The 19,582-nt window shown below is 33.3% G+C and overlaps 1 protein-coding gene across 1 annotated transcript; it reads right to left on the minus strand.

Annotated features, from left to right (window-relative positions):
* Positions 1–4,476: 4,476 nt before the first annotated feature.
* LOC134722746 (uncharacterized) lies at positions 4,477–5,541 on the minus strand. The gene has a single exon (XM_063586370.1). The coding sequence runs from the start codon at positions 5,539–5,541 to the stop codon at positions 4,477–4,479; it is 1,065 nt and encodes a 354-aa protein (XP_063442440.1).
* Positions 5,542–19,582: the final 14,041 nt, after the last annotated feature.

A 19,582-nucleotide genomic window follows, 5' to 3' on the forward strand; every position in this document is an offset into this window, starting at 1 on the left:
TTACAGTTAGAATGACCGTCCTTTTTGACTAGAAGAACTTGCTTAACTAAATTATTAATTTTCATTATTTTTACTTCTTTTTTTGGATGTCACAAACTTACTTATTGGGTACAATTTTAACAACAGGCTGTGTTGTAAGGTTTTCCGTTTTGAAAGCATTTTTAGTTTAGCACCATAATTTGATTAAAATAAAACAAGTACAATGAGAGGATTTAAAAAAAAGAATGTGCAATTAACCCTTTCCCTTTTAAAAGGCTTACTATTTTAAATGGGTCCGTGTTGTATATAGTTTTGTAAGACTTACATGTACATGTATCTTTCCTTTCGTTATCTTTCTATTCGAAATAATTACATTAGATGTAAGTTTCATTATAATACGTTATTCTGATTGGCTAACATGTTATTCTGTAAACAGTTGCATCAGACAATAACATTTATCATGCATGATGACACGAGGTCCCACAAAAAGTGCACAGGTGAATTAAATAAAACTGAATAAAAATCGTGTTTTCATGATTTTAGCTAAAAAAATGTAATTATAAGTATTGAATACTTCTTTTTCAAACTTTATAGGGTTGTAAAAGCGTTGACCGTGCGTACATTTTTAGAATGAAGCGCTTCCGCGCTTCATACAAAATGTACCTCGGTCAACGCTTTTACCACCCAATAAATTTACAAAAAGAAGCATTCAATTCTTAATTAAAAGTTTTGAATATCGCCTTGGCATCTTGACCATTTACATGATACAAATAACATCTGAACCCTCACTCTTGATTTTAAGTGTTTGTTGATCAAACCTTGACGTGGACATTTCTGTATTTGTTGTATCGTTTATTTAAAGTTCAACTTGGTAATAATTAGAATAACATAGAAGTTGTTCACTTTGTGTTATTGAATTAGAGATTCACCATCTTTGAATAAACAGAGGTATAATTTAATGAGACAGCAGGCCCACAATAGAAAACTGACATCCTAAGGTAAATAATTGACAGGCGGCTATATAATGCCTGAAATATGTAGAAAAAACGTGAATCTAAAGCCCTTCTCACAACTAACCCACGACACATCTTTGCAGCGCCACGAAATGAAAATTGGTCAAATCGTGGGTCATTTGTGATCATCATACGACAGTCGCACGATAAATTGGACATGCACCTTTTTTGCTCTACGATTTTTTGTCGTGTCACTGTCTTGTGGTTGTCGTGATAGTGTCTTACCACTGTCACGTGACTGTCGTGCGATAAACACATTGTCGTGGGTTCCAATATAAACAATTTTAATAAAGAAAAATCCTACAACTGTTGCACGACTGTCGTACGACAATCCAACGACTGTCATAAGGCACTCGTGATACAGTCGCACGATTGTCTCACGAATACCAAATTTCGTACGATGCTCGCACAACATTGATTATCTGTAGAACGACTTTGGTTTGTTTGTCGTGCAACATATTTTTCTTTTATTCAGAAGGATACAATTCGGCAGGAATGAATGTTTGGAAAAAATCAGCAGGATTACACTTGGTCCTGCTAAATAGGCGGATCGCGGGACTCCAACAAGAGCAAAATATGGTCTTGTTAGCGTTAATTTGAGCGCGTGAATAGTATAGGAACCAGCGAAACGCCCGACTTTGGTGGATTAGCCTATATATTGAACGGCGCATGATGTTTGGGCAGAAAAGTAAACACTGATGCAAGAGTTGGAGCGGGAATCTGCCGGTGATTTCGATGAATTCATGAGGATGGAGCCTGGCATGTTTCAAGACAGTGGCACGACAGTCGTACGACAGTGGCACGATAGTGGCACGACAGTGACACGACAGTAGCACGCGCATCATCTGACATGAAAACCTGAAAAATAGCCCAAAAAAAACTCACGACTGTCGTACGACTGTCACACGACCAACTTGCAAGTTACCTACGACAGTACAATTACAATTCTTTTTTCTCTGTCGTGTACCCATCATGGACATGTGACCACTTAAAATGTTTCTTTGACATTTTGCACGACAGTTTTTTTATATTTTATATATCTTCCGCGACAAAAAATCGTACGATCTGTTGTGACCGCTGACTGACCTAGATTAAGGAGGAGGGGCCGCTCCAGTCATGCTTCAGTCATTCTTTATATAATCAACCAAATTTCCCCCTAGAAATGGGCCCCCAGATCCGCCTATTGCATGGATCATATGATTATCTCATTTACTAGTAGTTTAAGTCTATTTTACAGTTGATAAACATGCTTTTTGTTTATTTTTTCAATCGGCACTACAAGTTTCTGTTATTTCTTAATTACCAGTAAAAATTAAAAATAAGGGAGAACGTATTTATCGTGGGGCAACAAATAAAAATAAATGGGGAATGTGTCCATTGGACACAAATGCCCCGCTTGCATGTAACGTTATACAGGGACATAACTAAAGAACAGCAAAGGAATTGCTGCTACCCAAATTCGAACTTGATTTGAATGTTGTGGCAATAAGCAATGTGTAAACGTTTCATAAAATTTGGTTGGGGCATTTGTTTGGAATGGAATCGAATTATTTAACAAATTTTGTATTTGTAAAGAGACATACTTCTAGAACGTAAACGTGACGCCACCAAAATTCCAAAACTTAATCTGTGTGTTTTGTTGTAGCAAGCATTATTGATAAGATTCATAGCATTTGGTTGAGGTAAAGTAATATATTTGATAGAGGGTTACTTCTTACAAGGAATTCGAAGCTATTAAACCAAGAGTTCCAAATGGTGAAGTTGAAATCGTCCCTTCTTAAATTTTACGGACGCCATATCGAGTTGGTAGATCGTTATGGTATAATGCTTCACAGATGATATCGGATATGTTCCTTATGTCGTATATACAATCCACTCCCTTTTTACCACGAATGTGACCTACGGAATTAGATTATTTAATGGGTGTGTAATACCATGAGCAACACGACGGGTGCTTACCATTCCGGAGCACCTGATATTACCCCCTGTTTTTGGTGGGGTTCGTCTTGCTTTGTCTTTAGTTTTCTATGTTATGCCTTGAATATGTACTATTATTTGTCTGTTTGTCTTTTAATTTTTAGCCATGGTGTTGTCAGTTTTTTTTTTTAGATCTATGAGTGTGACTGTCCCTTTGGTATCTTTCGTCCCTATTTTTCAGTAGGACAACGCCCGTTATCAAGTGGCACACATTTCGTTACACTTTTTTGAGAACAATCACATTCGTGAGTTGCCATGGCCAGCAAATGAATTCAACTTTATCGCCAATCGAACATCTGTGGGATTAACTTGGACAACGTCTCAGAAATAGCCCAAATCTACCGAAAACGCTCGCACAGCTCCGAATAGCACTTTCAAGGGAATAGGACAACATCCCTCAAGACTTCATTCGACGTCTAATTGATTCAATGCGACGGAGGTATCAGGCGGCAATAAATGCAAGAGGTTCGCATACACAGTTTTGTCACGTTAACGTGAATTTCGAATTCGTCCTGTTAAAGTTGTCCGAAAATGTGCAATATTGTTTCGAATAGAGAAAACTCGTAATTATTTTCTTCAAAATGATGTTAGCTAACTATTCCATTAACCTATTTTGTTATTATACATATAAATGATCTTACAAACTTGTAATTTAGCCTAGTATATATATAAATATATCTTTACAACATTAAATTTCCTTAATTTCAAAATTTTAAATATCATATAGACATATCACTTTGAAAAATATTTTAATTTTTTTTTAAAGTATTACAAAGTAGTGTCCGTTTCTTATCGTTATCCAAAAAGATAATATATAGTTAATAACAACAAACTTTTGTTTTGGGTTATTCAATTTTTTGTTTATAAATTCTGAATAATTTCCAAAATCGGTATAAAAAATGCGGTTTTAGCTATTTTCAGGCGTTAATAATCAACTTGGTCATCTCTTACGGAAAATAAGTCAAATTGAACACAATGACGAATATCAATTTGACAGTACATTGTGTTAAGCTTCGAAAACGTGAAATAGAAGTTGACATTTAGACATTTTGTATAGACCCTAATGTGAAATTAATTCAGAGAAAATTGACTGAACAAAACTAATAAAAATACTAAATTTAAAACTGACAATCTACACTCTTAGAGTAAATATCGTACGTTAGTAATGTCAATGATATGTTTGCACTGTTTACATTGAAAATTTGTTTGTTAGTCTGCAGAATGTTTCAAACTGTTGGATTTCTGACTTTTTAGCCGATCATTTAACTTCATACAAACTGGCAGGTCCATACAAATACGTTACCATTAAAATATTTCTTCCTTTGTCAAAATAGATACTATAAAGGTGTTGTATCCCATTCTCGCCTGTTAACAATCGACGCGCGTGCTTTCCATCTGGTGAAAGTACGACGATACTGTTATCACCCCTTATTGCCAGATACACATTGGAATCGTTATCAACTGCTACTCCTTGAACAGATTTCAAAATAGATTCGTCTTTGTATTCCTAAACCTTCTGTCCCGTAATTGTGTAGCATGTTACGGTATTTGATTGATTTATTGTATGGTATATTCTGTCATTTGATGTTGTAACATAGTTCCAGTAATGCGCACCATCGACTTTAACTACTGTAGTAACATTACTTCCGCTATTGACGTCTGCTGTTTGAATACCCCTTCCTACTTCATAATATAGTAATCTTCCTTTTTCATTTGTAATGCCGTAGCACTGATTGGACGTTTTAATCTGTCTTACAGTTTTTCTATTGACGATGTTGATTATTTCTATGTAATAAGGCTCTGTATAATGGGTGACAGCGACCGTGTTTTCATCAATACATGTAACATCTATAGGGTAATGTGATACAGGTATTGCACAAACAAATATACCATTGTCGTTGTGGATTACAAGCCGATCATTGGATTGATCTACGAAGATAATTTTACCAGACGGCATGATAGTACAACCCGTGATTCCAATTCCGTTTCCTCCTTTCGATATCTCAAATTGTTTTAGTAAAGTAAGATTAATGTCATTGATTGTTTTTGATATCGTTGGTATCCTTTTCTGAGCTTGTTTTTCTCTATCCGTCGTCATGGAGATCCTTGACGGTTTTGTTGTAACGGATATCTCTCCGATCTTTGTCATGGACAGTACGTCTGACATCTTGTTGTCTAGTTTATATTGTAAGTGTATTTGTTGTAAGCCACTATCTTCTATTAAAGACGTCATGAACTTCTCTTCCTCTTGGATCTTGGCCTCAAATATTTTACCGCCAAAAAATGTCTGAAGGTCAGTTGCAAAACGTTTAGTCGCAGCTATATTGTTCTGTAGCTCATCTATTGTTTTCTCATGGTCAGAAACTTTTTGCACAAATCTGTTTATTTGTGACATGACCTTTTGTTCCACAGCTTGTAAATCCTGTTGTATTTCTTGTTCAAGTTTATCTAAATGTATGTTTATTTTAGCACGCATTTCTTTTATATCTTTCTGAAATCCTTGCCGCTGCTGTTTGATTATCTCTAGATTCTGCCTTCGATCTTCCATTATTCTGTCTATGTTGTTTTTCATTTCTTTTAAATTTTGTTCCATAATTTCAAATAATGCTGAATTCCTCGAGGTTTTGACAATTTCATCAATTGCTAACAAATCACATTTCTTGTGATTTGTTGTGATGCAAAGTGGACAACAAAGTTGTTCATGTTGAGAACAGTAGAGCTGATATTTTTTGTCATGTTCTGGGCAGTATTGGTTTATACTTGCTATTATGGGCGGTATTTGTTTATAATCATCTATTGAAGTTACGTCATGTTTTCTTGTACCTTTTGAAGCTCGATGGTGTTTTTCACACGATGTGCATATCCCTTCGTTGCATTCCGGACACCAAAAAGCAGCTGCTTTAACCACGTCCTGAGCTTCACACACGCCACAATATGATCCACTAGCTGAAGCCATTCTAATCTTTAAAAAAAAAATGAAAATTATATAGCTACTGACTTTAAAACGAGCTTGAAAGTACTAAACATCCGTTTCATTTTATTTGTATTCCTCAATTTGGGACAGACAATATCGAAACAAGAGGCCCTCAAGAACCTGAATCACTCACTATGACGTTTTGTATTCATTTTAATTTTAATTGCAATCAGATATATTTGCTTATAAGTGAATCTTATTTAATCATATTTTTAAGTAAAAAATCTTAATTTAAGATCAAATATTCATATCAGGAGACTGATATTTGACAAAATTAAACTTGTAAATATCCCTCAATCTACTTTTTTTTCTTTTTCTTTTTCTTTTTTTTTTATTTGTCCCCGATTCCCTTCCTAATAAAACTTATAGACTCATTTAGTGGAATAAGCACTTATAAAAGAGGGACGAAAGATACCAGAGGGACAGTCAAACTCATAATTTGAAAAAATGAAAAAAGACAAACAGAAAAACAATAGTACACATGACAAAACATAGAAAACTAAAGAATAAGCAACACGAACCCAACCAAAAACAAGGGGTGATCTCAGGTGCTTCGGAAGGGTAAGCAGATTGTGCTCCACATCTGGCACCCGTCGTGTTACTTAAGTGATAACAAATCCGGTAAATAGTATAATTCGGTAGGTCACATTCAGTTATAGATAATGCATATTTTAAGGTTTTTCTTGTCGTAGAACACCCCGAGGGGTGTCAGGATTGATCAAATGAAAGACTGGAATACAGACAATCTGTTGAAAAACACGTCCTCCGAACGTTACAAATATGTTGTCAATCAAGAAATCAAGCATCTTGATAATGTCAGTTTCAGAGAACTGTTTGTTTGAATCAGAGTGATCCTTTACAAAGTAGGATTTATCCCTCCCTACGACAAGATACTTGTATCGACGTTGGCCATTCTTTTTTATGAAAGAAAGCAATACCAACTCTTTCAATTTGTATTTTAGTGGAATTTAAGTATCCACATCTGATTTACGCCACCTCTAGAATAGGCAGTTTCACAAAAACTTTGAAGCCCGTCGTTGATTTCTGATAATAGAGATATTAATAATTTAGAAAGAGGTTTCGTGGAGCACTTGGACGACCCAGCAATTGCAATATACCGTTGTTTGTAAGGAAATGTATGTAGTTAAGGTATCCAATACAGTGATAGAAGATCCAATTCTTTATCTTTGGTTGAAATTCCAAAGGAACACATAAGGTATCAATTGACAGTTTCAACCGTGTAAACGTTATTGTAGAACTTGTTTTGCTGATTTGCTGATACTTAATGTTTCTTTCTATATGTTAGTTTCTGCAGCTCCCCAAAAAACTCTAAAATTTAAAAGAAAAACTATAATCAATCAGTTATAAGGATTCGGTTGACTGTTCAACCGTGTTGACTTTTTTTTCTGTTATAATTTCTGTAAAAACCGCCCAAGTTTGAAAACAAATATCATCTTGCAATTACTCCTCTTATGGGTCAATTGACGATTTCAAAGTTGGCTTGTTTGCAGATCATAATTATCCATAGTTACATTGAGAATGGAAATGAGGAATGTGTCAAAGCGACAACAACCTGACTAATGAGCAGATAACAACCGAACACCAAAGGGTCTTCAACATAGCGAAAAAATCCCGCTGTGAATTGCTCTCTCATAACTTTTTCTTCCAAAATAGTATTTGATAGCTAAACATTTTTTTTCAGGGACAATACCGCCGATAGTGGTCACTTGACAATGTCAGCAATGTTGACTCACTTGACGTTTTTGTGAATGTGAAATGTCACGATAGGTTTTAGGCCATTAGTCTTTGTTAAATTTACACTTTCCAAAAAATTGTGCAGAATCTATCTACGTTTCAAATACAGAAATACTTTGCATGAGTAAAGCTTTATTCTGTTCAGTATCATATCACTGGAAGTAAAGCAATCATTTGTTTACCTCTATTTTAACTGTGTACAAGCGTTAGTAACCATATAACCTCAAGTTTACAAATATTCTACTGCAACACTAAATAAAAAGAACTAATGGTGTTTTGAAACACCTAATATATATCTTTATGACCCAGCATTGTTATACTGCAACGAAATGTAGGTTTAATTTCCTACAACTGTCAAATTCAAGGGAATATTTTTTTGTTTATTCGTATACAACCGTGGGTAATAACTAAGTGCTATGATTTGGTAGTACTAAACCTTAAGAGTAACACCTTTCCTATTTTACAATATCTCTATACAGTCAAACCTGATTAAACCGGACCCTGAATAAACCGGCTTCCTGTACATTCCGGCTGAAAATGAAAGTCTCATTTTTCCCCTTCAAAGTCTTTGTTAAAATACCCTTAGTAAACCGGACCCTGTGTATTCCGAATTCCGGTCTAATTATGAAGTTCCAATACTCTTAATTACATTAATTATTACCTGTCAAAACCGGTTTGTCTAATTAATTTCACTGATCGATATGCAATCAAAACATAATTGTTTATACAATATGACTTTTCAGGATAATCAATTAGTCAGGTGTTAAACTGTGAAGTGAACTTACAATCGTACAGTAGTGAGCTGTATTATTTATTGAAACATTATAAACGTGTCAATTAAACGACAAGACACACCGAATATATCTCATATTCAACTTACGTTTTGTAACTTGGATAAACAAATTTAAATTGCAGCATAAGAAATTTACAACGTGATGTCGAAACCCTGGGTTCCCTGCTGTGAACCCCTAAACAAATGACCTTGATAATGAAAAACACCCGGATGACAACAATCAATGGGTAAAGTACACTGTACGACAACGTTTCAATAGTGATGAAATTACGTTTGATAATATTCTGGCTTTTTGATTGGCCATTCCAACATTTCAAATAAATGATCATGGAAGTAAATCGAAACTCTCGTCTCACATTGCAAACAACGCGAGCATTAGGATGTAAATGTAAACAATGGAAAACGAAGTAAAGGTATTTTAATTGATCAGATATTCTTTAACATTAAAGAGAACTTTTATATGCAAACTATCGGACGTCATAAGTCATTAACTTCCGGTCGATACGGAAACCTGAATAAACCGGCTCACTGTCCAAACCGGCCCTTTTTCATAGTCCCGTAGCTGGCCGGTTTATACAGGTTTTACTGTATTATTATTGGTTCTGGGAAAATGCAAAACATAGTTCAGACTATCTTTCAGGGGCAATAACTCATATCAGATGTCATTGCCAATTGCAGCCATTTTGACTTATGTTTTTGCTTATCATTTCATTTCTAATTACAGTTTCCATTTATAATGTTTTTCTTCAAAAATTAGTAAAAAGAACCCTTACAATGGCGGTAACTCTTGTAAGTGATCATTCATGTTGACTTAATTAGTTGATCTGATTTTGAATACTAGTATTGTTGCTAAACACAGTTTCCCTCTATTAGGGTTTCTGCTAAATCGCACATAAGGTTAAAAAGAATTGTTGTCCAATCTTTCTGAATATTCCATAATAGACAAACCTTGACCTTTGATAATTTGAACCATTTCACTAATTCTTCGATTAGGTTTTGAGGTGTTTAAATCATAAATGGTATTTAACCTTACTGTTCAATTTTTTGCAACATCACCCCTCGGGGCAATACTCGGGGCTTGATTAAATCTGAATAAGTATCTGAAAGTAATCAGATGTCAGTATTTATTTTTGTATTAATTTTTGATGTGGTTAAACCGATGTCGTAAATGCATCAACTAATTGGAAAACCAAGTACACTCTATTATTCCAATGTAGTATTTCCACTGATACTAGTAGTATATGCTATAAATCCAACCATTTTGACATTTACACCATTTTAACATTCAAAGGTTTGTATGCATGAAAGATGATAACAATTGTTAAAAGAAATTCCAGCAACCAAGGTCTTTTCATAGATCAAATTCCTTTTCACATTTTTTATCTAGTAACAAGACGGCGCTATTACATTTTCCCAGCATTAGGTTGGCCTTTTGTAAACCCATGGCAGGTGAAGGAAGTCAACTTAGGAGTGCTGTGATTGGATGTAAGAGTACAATTTAATGTTTCATTCCTCTATAAATAACTACAATATAAATTTTGAAACCCATTGAAATATTTTCTAGAGAATTATTCGAAAAGACTTCAAAAGTTTCAAAAATTTAGTGTTAAATGATGGGAGGCAAGGATATTAACCCAAAGGAGCTTCGTTTGAACTTGGTCATGGTACTTTTTGGCTTCAATTTTGAAAAAAAATTATAAAGTACTAATACCACATATAAATGTTCTATCCATGTTTTTATTATAAAAAGTGGTAAATTTAGAAAATTTTAGTATTGTCGCCTATGGCAGAATAAATAGTACCGATTTCCCTGGTGCGTTTGGCGCAGTTTAAACGGTTTCAGAAAAGGAGCATTTTTAAAATCTTACAAGGATGAATACGACAGAAGAAGACCTAACTAAGAGGACGATGATGACGTCAATGGAAAGGAAGACGAATGACGACAGAAGAAGAAGGACTACCTACGCCAAGTAATGACAACAGCTAACATGCAGGCAAGATAATAGAAAAATAAAAAACGAAAGTCAGAATTATACATGTTATAGGTGTGCATGTCCACAAAAAATTGCAGGGATAAAAAAAAATTTAATTCCCAAAATGTTTTGATACTACATTGTATATAATGATAATATACTGAGCCTAAAAAGTTTAGCAACACTTTTTTTTTTAAAGTTTTTTAGGTTGTTTCTGGATTTTTTTTTTATCAAACATCATTGATATAATCCTTAGTTTTACCTGGATTTTTAAACAGTCGTACTTTTTTCCAGGTGATTGATTTCGCGCCATTTCAGCTTTGCGCGTGTAATTGATGTTTTACCTTCTGTACCTGTACTTTTAAAACGAATTTCAATTTTTTTTTGCACTAGCGTTCAGAAACACACCATTGGTAAGAAAAACACATAAACGTTTGAAAAAATTGCATGGGGCGTCAATCAGGCCTCTCCGAAAATGACCGTCAGATGGCTCTTGGAATGGTTGATACCGGCATGAGTGTTGCTGACGTCTTGGCTCGATTTAATGTGCATAAGTCAACAGTTTAGGGACTAAAAAACAGATATCAACAAATTGCAACAGCACAGGATAGGTCGATATGTCGTAGAACAAAAACAACCATCGTCAAGAGAGGAGCGCTACCTTCGCTTTACGTCAACACGGGACAAGTTTTTTTGTGGCCACAAGAGTAGTGCATTGACTAAGGGCAGCTGCTGGTGTGCCTGCCAATCCTTAATTGATGCCCTTAAAGCATGGCCGAGAAATTGATTTTGAATAACACTATACTCATTTCAGCTTTTTGACCCTCCCGCGCTCCATACAAACAAATATCCTAATGAATATGAGTGTTTAACATTCATGTTGCTTCTGACATGTCATAATTCCATTTTTTTATTATCAAAATTATATGTTGTTATGATTTTTTAATAAAATTAAATTTTATATTTATGTTGCTAAACTTTTTTGGCTCAGTATATTCTGTTTGTATTGTTGTTAATAACATAAACAAAATTAACATCGAGAAAGATGACTCTATTTACTTGAACGGATATGTCTAAATATACTTCATTTGATTTTCTTTTACCTTTGAATATACAAACTATTCTCGACATTACAAAAATGTATTTCATCAGAGGCGGATTTAGAGGTTTTTTAGGGGGCCCGAACTTCAACCTTGTCTTGGGAAAATTTAGTTGATTATAAAGGGAATCACTGAATCATGACTGGAGCGGGGCCCCTCTCAGGCAGTCAGTGGTCCCCCACTTATGAAAATTTCTGGATCCGCCATTGATCATGGTGTTTCTATAGAAGCTATATGTTAATCTGTGGTCATCACAAAGAACTGAAAGTACTTTTGGTTAACTCTGCAAATCTAAAATTAAAGACATTTGCTAATAAATTGATAAGTAGATGATATAAAAAAATATTAGTAGTTTTACCTTAAATGTTTATTTCATCCAAAATTCTTATCAAAACATTTCATGTCTTCTCACAAGGTCAATAAATCAACCCGGATGTTTAAATGTCACAATATACGTAATGCATGTATACTTTTCACCAAAAGAAACACAGCACATATACCAAAATTGACTGTTGCATTCTTTTCATAAATAAAGTATATGTCCCAGATGGAAAATGATGAGTTTAGACTGTTAGTGGTATTAAAAAAAGAGCTTCGATAATTAAAAATAATTTTATATATTGATTTAAAAAAAAACTATAAATAGACAGTTAAGAACAAAAGTCTCAAATATGACCGAGCGGGGTCTTAGTAAAATAATCAAACCCGTTAAACATCAGCATCAGTCGATGTCATATATATGTCAGTGGTGGAACCTGAAATCAGCTGATTGCCATAAGAAAACTCCAGCACCAATGATTCCTTAAATAATCACCGTAAAATTTCCTGCAAAAAGGGGGTGGGCTATTACAAAATCGGGAAAATGTGGAACTCATCATAAGTGGTGTCAGCTATACATACTTTCTTTTATAAAACTAACTTGAAAATAACATCGTTTTTGTCTCTATTTCATTCGAATGATAAGCGCTCAGTTATATTCACATCAATGTCAGTCTTGAAAAAAAACACAATTAGCATATATTTGTAGCTAAAGTGAGTTTTCAAGTACTTATGATTTAAAATTATCTGGCGTTTTTTTCTGTTATCGTGGTAAATTAATCGTTTGTAACATATTTTTCAAGAATGACAAAAGGACGCGTATTTTAACATTGCGCATTACTGTCGTGAACAATCAGTACATCTACCATGTATATTCATATGCTAAATTGTATTTCAGTTTGGCTGTTCCTGATGAAAGTAAATGTCATCACGGAAAAGCGTCTAGAACGCACCATTATGTTATCCTTCTGTTTCAAAGTCTTCAATGAACATAAAAAATTTATTAACTCTAAACTAAATTAAAAACATATATTCGTTCCTTCTCCGTTATCTAATTTTCACATTGACAGACACATCCCACTTTGTATTTATAAAGGATCATTTCTATATTTACATGATATCCCAGAGTGATCTTTTAACCCCCCCATTATGGTGTCCAAGTTAAGACTGTTCTAGACCGAGAACAACTTATAAAGTATACTATACATATTCATGACAGCAGTATTTAACACAGTTGGAGTTATCCTGATACATACTCGCTACTGTATAGTTATTCTGCAAGTTATAACATTCATATATTGAAAATCGAAAAAAATGGGAACTATTGCATCATAATTTAAGGACGAGAAGAAGTGGAAACTGTTTCATCAATATTAAAGGACGAGAAACAGTGGCAAATATTTTATCCATATGAAGGATTTAGGAACAGTGACAACTCTTTCATAAATATTATTAGACCAAAAACAATGGGAAATATTTCATCAATATTAAAGTACGAGAAACAATAATGGTCATTATTACCTAATAAAGAGTATTTTACTGTTTTATTAATATTTCTATATTATTTGCTATTTTTCTGCCATTTTTTATTCCATGATCTATTGCACTGGAAGTTATCGTTCTATTGCACCTGTGTGCAGTCTATTGCACTGACCTGTTATGACCTCTTAATCTGAAAACTCATGTTGTCCAATCAAATTGGGTCGTTTAAACGTTCTTAGGTTTATTATTATTATTATTAGGTAATATAACTAGTTCGATGGGATAGATGCTTTTGAATTATTAAGTGATAAAACATCATATATATAACGTAAAGTAGAGTTCAAGGATATTGCTAACTTCTTATCTTTCTTCCTAAGAAGTTCCTATATAAGTTCAGCCTCATGATAATAAAGAAACAAGTCGACAAGAAGAGGGGCACAATTGGTTTCCCTTTGAATGTCGACTGTCTGTTGAAAAACACGTCATCCGAACGTAACAAATAGGTTGTCAATCAAGAAATCAAGCATCTTGATAATGCCTGTTTTAGAGAATTTTTTGTTTAAATTAGAGTGATCTTTTACAAATTAGGATTTGTTCCTCCTTACATATTGCGGAAAAGTGTATTTTTTGTGGAAACGTAGTATTTGGACTTTGAAACGTTAGCGTAAATGCAATGCGCCCGATTCTCTACCGCTCAATATCAAATTATGATTAGTATCAAAGGAGATTAAAATACGTTTAGTGAAAACATCTCAATTATTGTTGAATGTTTTCATACCTCTGAAGATTGAAGAATTTGATCTTTAAAATTCTTTTAAATGTCAAACAGACAGTCTTTTGAAATTAGAAAAACAAAATTAAATTTTATATCGAAAACTATGAATTTAAAGTTCTTATATTCATTCTAAGGGTAAATTCAAAATCATGTAATTCCACTTTTATGGGGTTCGTGTTGCTTATTCTTTAGTTTTCTATATTGTGTCATGTGTACTATTGTTTGTCTGTTTGTCTTTTTCATTTTTAGCCATGGTGTTGTCAGTTTATTTTCAATTAATGAATTTGACTGTCCCTCTGGTATCGTTCGTTACTCTTTTATGGAAGAGCTAGGTCGTACTACTCCATGCATATTAATAATAGTTGCTGAATTCAATCAGTAATTTTACACCAGAAAATGTCATGCTGGTAATTTCACTTATACATGTTTTTAGCGAATACAAGGAGTACTATAATCAAGAAAATAAAAAGACGTCTGTTGTCTATTTCACTCTTTGTTCATTGCCTTTTGATACTATCTTCTTGTTATGTATGTATAAGAAAGTTATTTATACTTGGTTTGCATTTTTTTCACAAACAAGAACAACACGGAAAAGAAAGAATATAACATGAACATTATACATGTTATATAGTGAAAATGTTAAATATGAAATGTAAAGGGAAAGTTATGCAACTCTTTACAGACATGGATGGATTGAAGATCCCGATTTACATCAAAATATAACAATTTGGCTTGTTCTTGCGTTTGTTAGTACTGTACTCCTGTCACGAAGTGTTGTAATTTTAAACGTTGACATATACACATGATAAAATAATAGGTTTAACTAGCCATAAAATCAGCTTCAACCCACCATCTTTTCTTAAAAATTTCGAACCCAAGTCAGGAATATTGCAGTTGTTATAAGACAGTCTGTTTATATGTATGTTGGCGTTTACCATTGTGACATTTCAGTGTTTCTTCTGTTAGTCCAATGTTCCTCTTTTATACATTTTATGGTTGATATTTTCTTTCCTGGGTTTTAGTTTGTTACTTGGATTTGTTTTTGCTAAATCCAAAAAAAAAGGACTGTTTTGTATATACATATTTTTCTGTCTCGAAGGTATCATTTGTCTTTAACCTCGTTTTCAGGGTTTATTGGCGAATCTTTAGTTTTCACAATCTTGTCTGTTTCTTAGATACTATCAACAATAGGTCTACTGTTTTCAGTTTATTGAATGATTTTCAGGTGTACATGCATTTCTTGTTTGGTCTATCTGACATTGACCTTATTTTTGTGGAGCAAGTTCAGTGTATGTGGTAATTAGAGTAAAGCTTTGTAGTTAGGACTATTAAGATAAGCTTACCATTTTTTGAATTGGTATCGAAACATTAAAACATTAAAAAGTTAAAAATATAACAAAACGATTTCCGACAAGACCCACTTGTCTAACTGTTTGTACAAATTGTGACTTTGATGGAGAGTTCTCTCATTGGCAGTCACACCACATTATTCTTTTTATATCTCTTTTACCCCCAAGACCGAAAAACGAATGCAGTGTATTATTCAATTTATGCCTATTTTATGTACTTGTACACTGTCGCTTACAAATGACAAAAATTCATCAGATGTTTTCAAGTGGTGTAATTCCAATTAAATCCTCACTCTCAATATTACAATTATTCGCTCATTCCTATTAGTATTTTCATGTTGATCTGACACATTTAAAAGCTTCATATGCATCAATTTCTTTTCTGTTTTTAATCCTACGGTGAACAAAAGCCTGTTAAAGGATATTTACTTAAGGACAGTATTACCACTGTCAACATTAAAACCATATGGAGTACTTAATGGCAATTTATTGACATATGCATACCATCCAGATAAAGGCAAAACATACTTCATGTACTTACATATAGATCTTTTCAGTTTTCGATTGAAAGTCTCTGTCTAACTTGATTTTTTTTTTCAAATTAAAGTTTGTTTTGCGTTACAGCGATTAGATTTTTAGCACAAAAAGTTACGGTACTACAATTTATCCTGTGTAATCAAACTGTTAATTCTATATCATATCGTCGATGGGCTACCAAAATGTTGTAAATTGCCAATTTTATCTTAAAAAAAAACCCCAGGATTTATTTTTTTTGTTGAAATTCATGCTTCCAAAATGTAGTAAGTGAACCGTAATATATTTGTAAGTAGCAGTGAAATAAAAATTATGATGTCTGTGAAGTACGTAAAAAACTAAACTTATTTTAACAGAAAAAAAAAAATAAACATTACTTGATTCCCGAATCTAATACAAAACACCTTTTAAATTTACATATAACATTTTGGGAGCTAACGTTCACTTTACAAGCAATTGATATTCTGACCCTTTTCTTATGTTTTAACTGCTCCAACTGTATGCTCTTGTGGAGTATCAATGATTGCCTTCCGCCAAGATAATTTGTGTGAAAAAGTAATTGTATAAAAAAAAAGTCAGATACGACATTTTTGGAAGCCCAGCGACAATATGAGTTATATCCCCGTACACCTTTTTCTTGCAGTTATTCATTTATAACTGTAAAACGTAAATCACATGTTTACACAAATTTTAACCGAAAAAAGTTATCACCCTTTTCACATTTATCTTTCGTGATATGTCAATTTAACTCATCAACTGCTTTACCCTACATATATTAAACTCTTGAAATTCAAATATTAAAATAATAAATAAAAAACAATGACACAAATACCGGAAGTAATATTTTTTTTTCATACAGAGGGTCTACAAACTTTATATTCAATGATGGAATGAAAGAATGATAGTCTATTTTTCGACACAAAAACCCCTCATAACAATTTACATTGCATATTACATGTGTCGCGTTTAGTTTGTTATTCAGTATATGTACTTAAAAGCAATGCAAATTTTAAAACATATTTGATTTTTGTATAGAATGATGTTTTGGCTTTGTTTGTGATGTAATAAAAATATATTGAAAAACAAACCAATCAGCTTAACGACGACTATTTTAAATAAGTGATGCCAGTTTATCAGATCAAAACACAAAAAAACTCAACTGTAGATGGTTTTAGAATGGATATCATTAAAATTGCTGTCATTTTATTCTACTGCGCAACATTGATATCCCTGATCTATTGTAAAACATTTAATGACACTTCACATCTTGCGAGACAACTGAAAGAGATTCCTTCTGACGTTCTACCGAGATTAAACCAAAACGAATTCGTTAATGTTTCAACAACGGCGTTTATTGCTTCAATATTGGACTATAACGAAGTCTCCGGAACACTGCAAGCAGTCGTGACTTACTTTTTGACCTGGACAGAGGAAATGAGAAGATGGAATAGCTCTGCATATGGGAATGTTAGTTCAATAAATTTACCGATAACAAGCACTTGGATTCCAGAAATAAGCGTGAGAAACATGATCAGTCAAAAAACAATATTAATATATCATAATGATATGGAAATAAGAAAAGCATATGTCAACTACAAATCAGACGGCTCCGCAGTTTTTTTATTAGGTGGTGCGCAAGAACTTTCATGTTCTTCTGATGTGAAGTATTTTCCGTTTGATTCACACGCATGCTCTATTGAACTCGTTACAACGCACGTATTAGACAACGTTGTTATTACATCAGCAATAAAAACCATTGACTTGACAAACGGTGTGCCGAATCCGAAATGGAGCATAACAGAAAATGTTGTACAAAGCAATGTGTATGTCCATTCATCTAAAGTAAGCTTTAACATTACACTATCAAGAAATCCGAGTTTTCTATTCTTGAACTTAGTTGTCCCTATTGTTCTCCTGAGTTTTGCTTGTGTTTTGTATTCCTGCTGCGTCTGGTGAACGTGGTTCATTGGCGTTTACTATTCTACTCACCTTCGTTGTTTTCATAACTCTAGTTACGGACATACTTCCAGCATGCAAACCAATTTCATATTTCAATATCTTTCTTGAAGTTCAACTCTTTTGCAGCGTTTAAATAACATTTTGTGCAGTATGGATCATCTCTTTGCACCATAAATTTCTGGAAAATGATACACAAGAAATATTTCCTAGATTCGTACTGCAAATGAGTTATGCGTACCGTTATCTATGTTCTGAATAAACAATGTAAAGTCGACAACAAACGCATCCTGCCTTCTCGAGGGTTCACAGAAGAACATGGCAATGACACATGTTTAGACAAAAGCGCTCAGTTGCAAAAGGAGCAGCAGCGACATGAAGATAATAAGAATGAAAGTAAATTTACAACGGACATCCATCAATACTGTTTGAAATTTATAGATTCAATTTGCTTTAGTCTATTCCTTATTATTCTGTGTATACAACTGATTGTTCATGGTAATATTTTCTCGTATAGATCTTGATCACAAATATGATCTCACGGAAACAATTAAATATTCCCAATGCTAAAAAATGTAGCTAATATGATTAGATATATTTATATTTTTGATATACATGTAAATCAAGTAAAAATCTGTTTTTTTTTTTTATTAATATAGAAAAAAGTCTACTGCAAGACAACATTCTGTTCAATTAAAGCATGTAGACATATACATGATAAAGGAATGACAAGACACAAACTCTAAAACCTGAAATGAAAGCCATACTATATAAAAATAATAATAGCAAAATAAATACATTTAATGAAAAAATATTGACTTAGGACGAAGTCCAATATCGATATTCTTCATTGGGTCGCTATATCATCAATGAATAAAAAAAAATACTTCTTTTTCAATAATTCTTTAAGATTAGATATAAATCAAATTCTGAAAATTTGCTGTTATCATTATTATGTTTTAGGCGTAATCGATACTAGGTATTGCATTGACATACATTGAAAATTTGACAAACAGCCAATATTGATAAGTACTATTTTGATATGCAAATAGTTATATGACTTGAAATTATTAATGTTTGTAGCCTAGATTTGTTTTCTGTCAATCGGATTATGCTGAGCGTCACTCAATGAGTATTATGTAAACGAAACGTGCGTCTAGAGTATTAAATTATAAGCCTGGTAACTTTAATAGCTATATGCATACTGTAATGTTCTATTGTTATGTTTATTTGTATATTTCTCTGTCCTGAATGTTCTTCCAATTATTTGAATTGTAGTCCTGTCGTGTAATTTTGTCACTTTAGTTTTATAATTAACGATGCCATAAAAGCGGGAGATTTGGCTAACCACAAAACCAGATTCAACCGAACATGTTTTTTTAAATGTCCTGTACCAAGTTAGGAAGATGACATTTGTCATCTTATAGCTCGTTTCTGTGTGTGTTGCATTGTCGTTGGGTTTTTTGTTTCTGTTGCTTCGTTGTTTTCCTCTTAAATTCGATGCGTTTCCCTCAATTTTAGTTTGTGACCCGGATTTGTTTTCTCTCAATCAAATTACGACTTTCGAACAACGGTATACTACTGTTGCCTTTTTTTCTTGCCGA

Source organism: Mytilus trossulus, chromosome 6, assembly GCF_036588685.1.
Source record: "Mytilus trossulus isolate FHL-02 chromosome 6, PNRI_Mtr1.1.1.hap1, whole genome shotgun sequence".
NCBI classification, from domain to species: domain Eukaryota; kingdom Metazoa; phylum Mollusca; class Bivalvia; order Mytilida; family Mytilidae; genus Mytilus; species Mytilus trossulus.

What these genes read in the sequence shown, in the direction of transcription:
- LOC134722746 (XM_063586370.1), bottom strand. Translation starts at nt 5,541, where the DNA reads ATGAAAAACAACATAGACAGAATAATGGAAGATCGAAGGCAGAATCTA.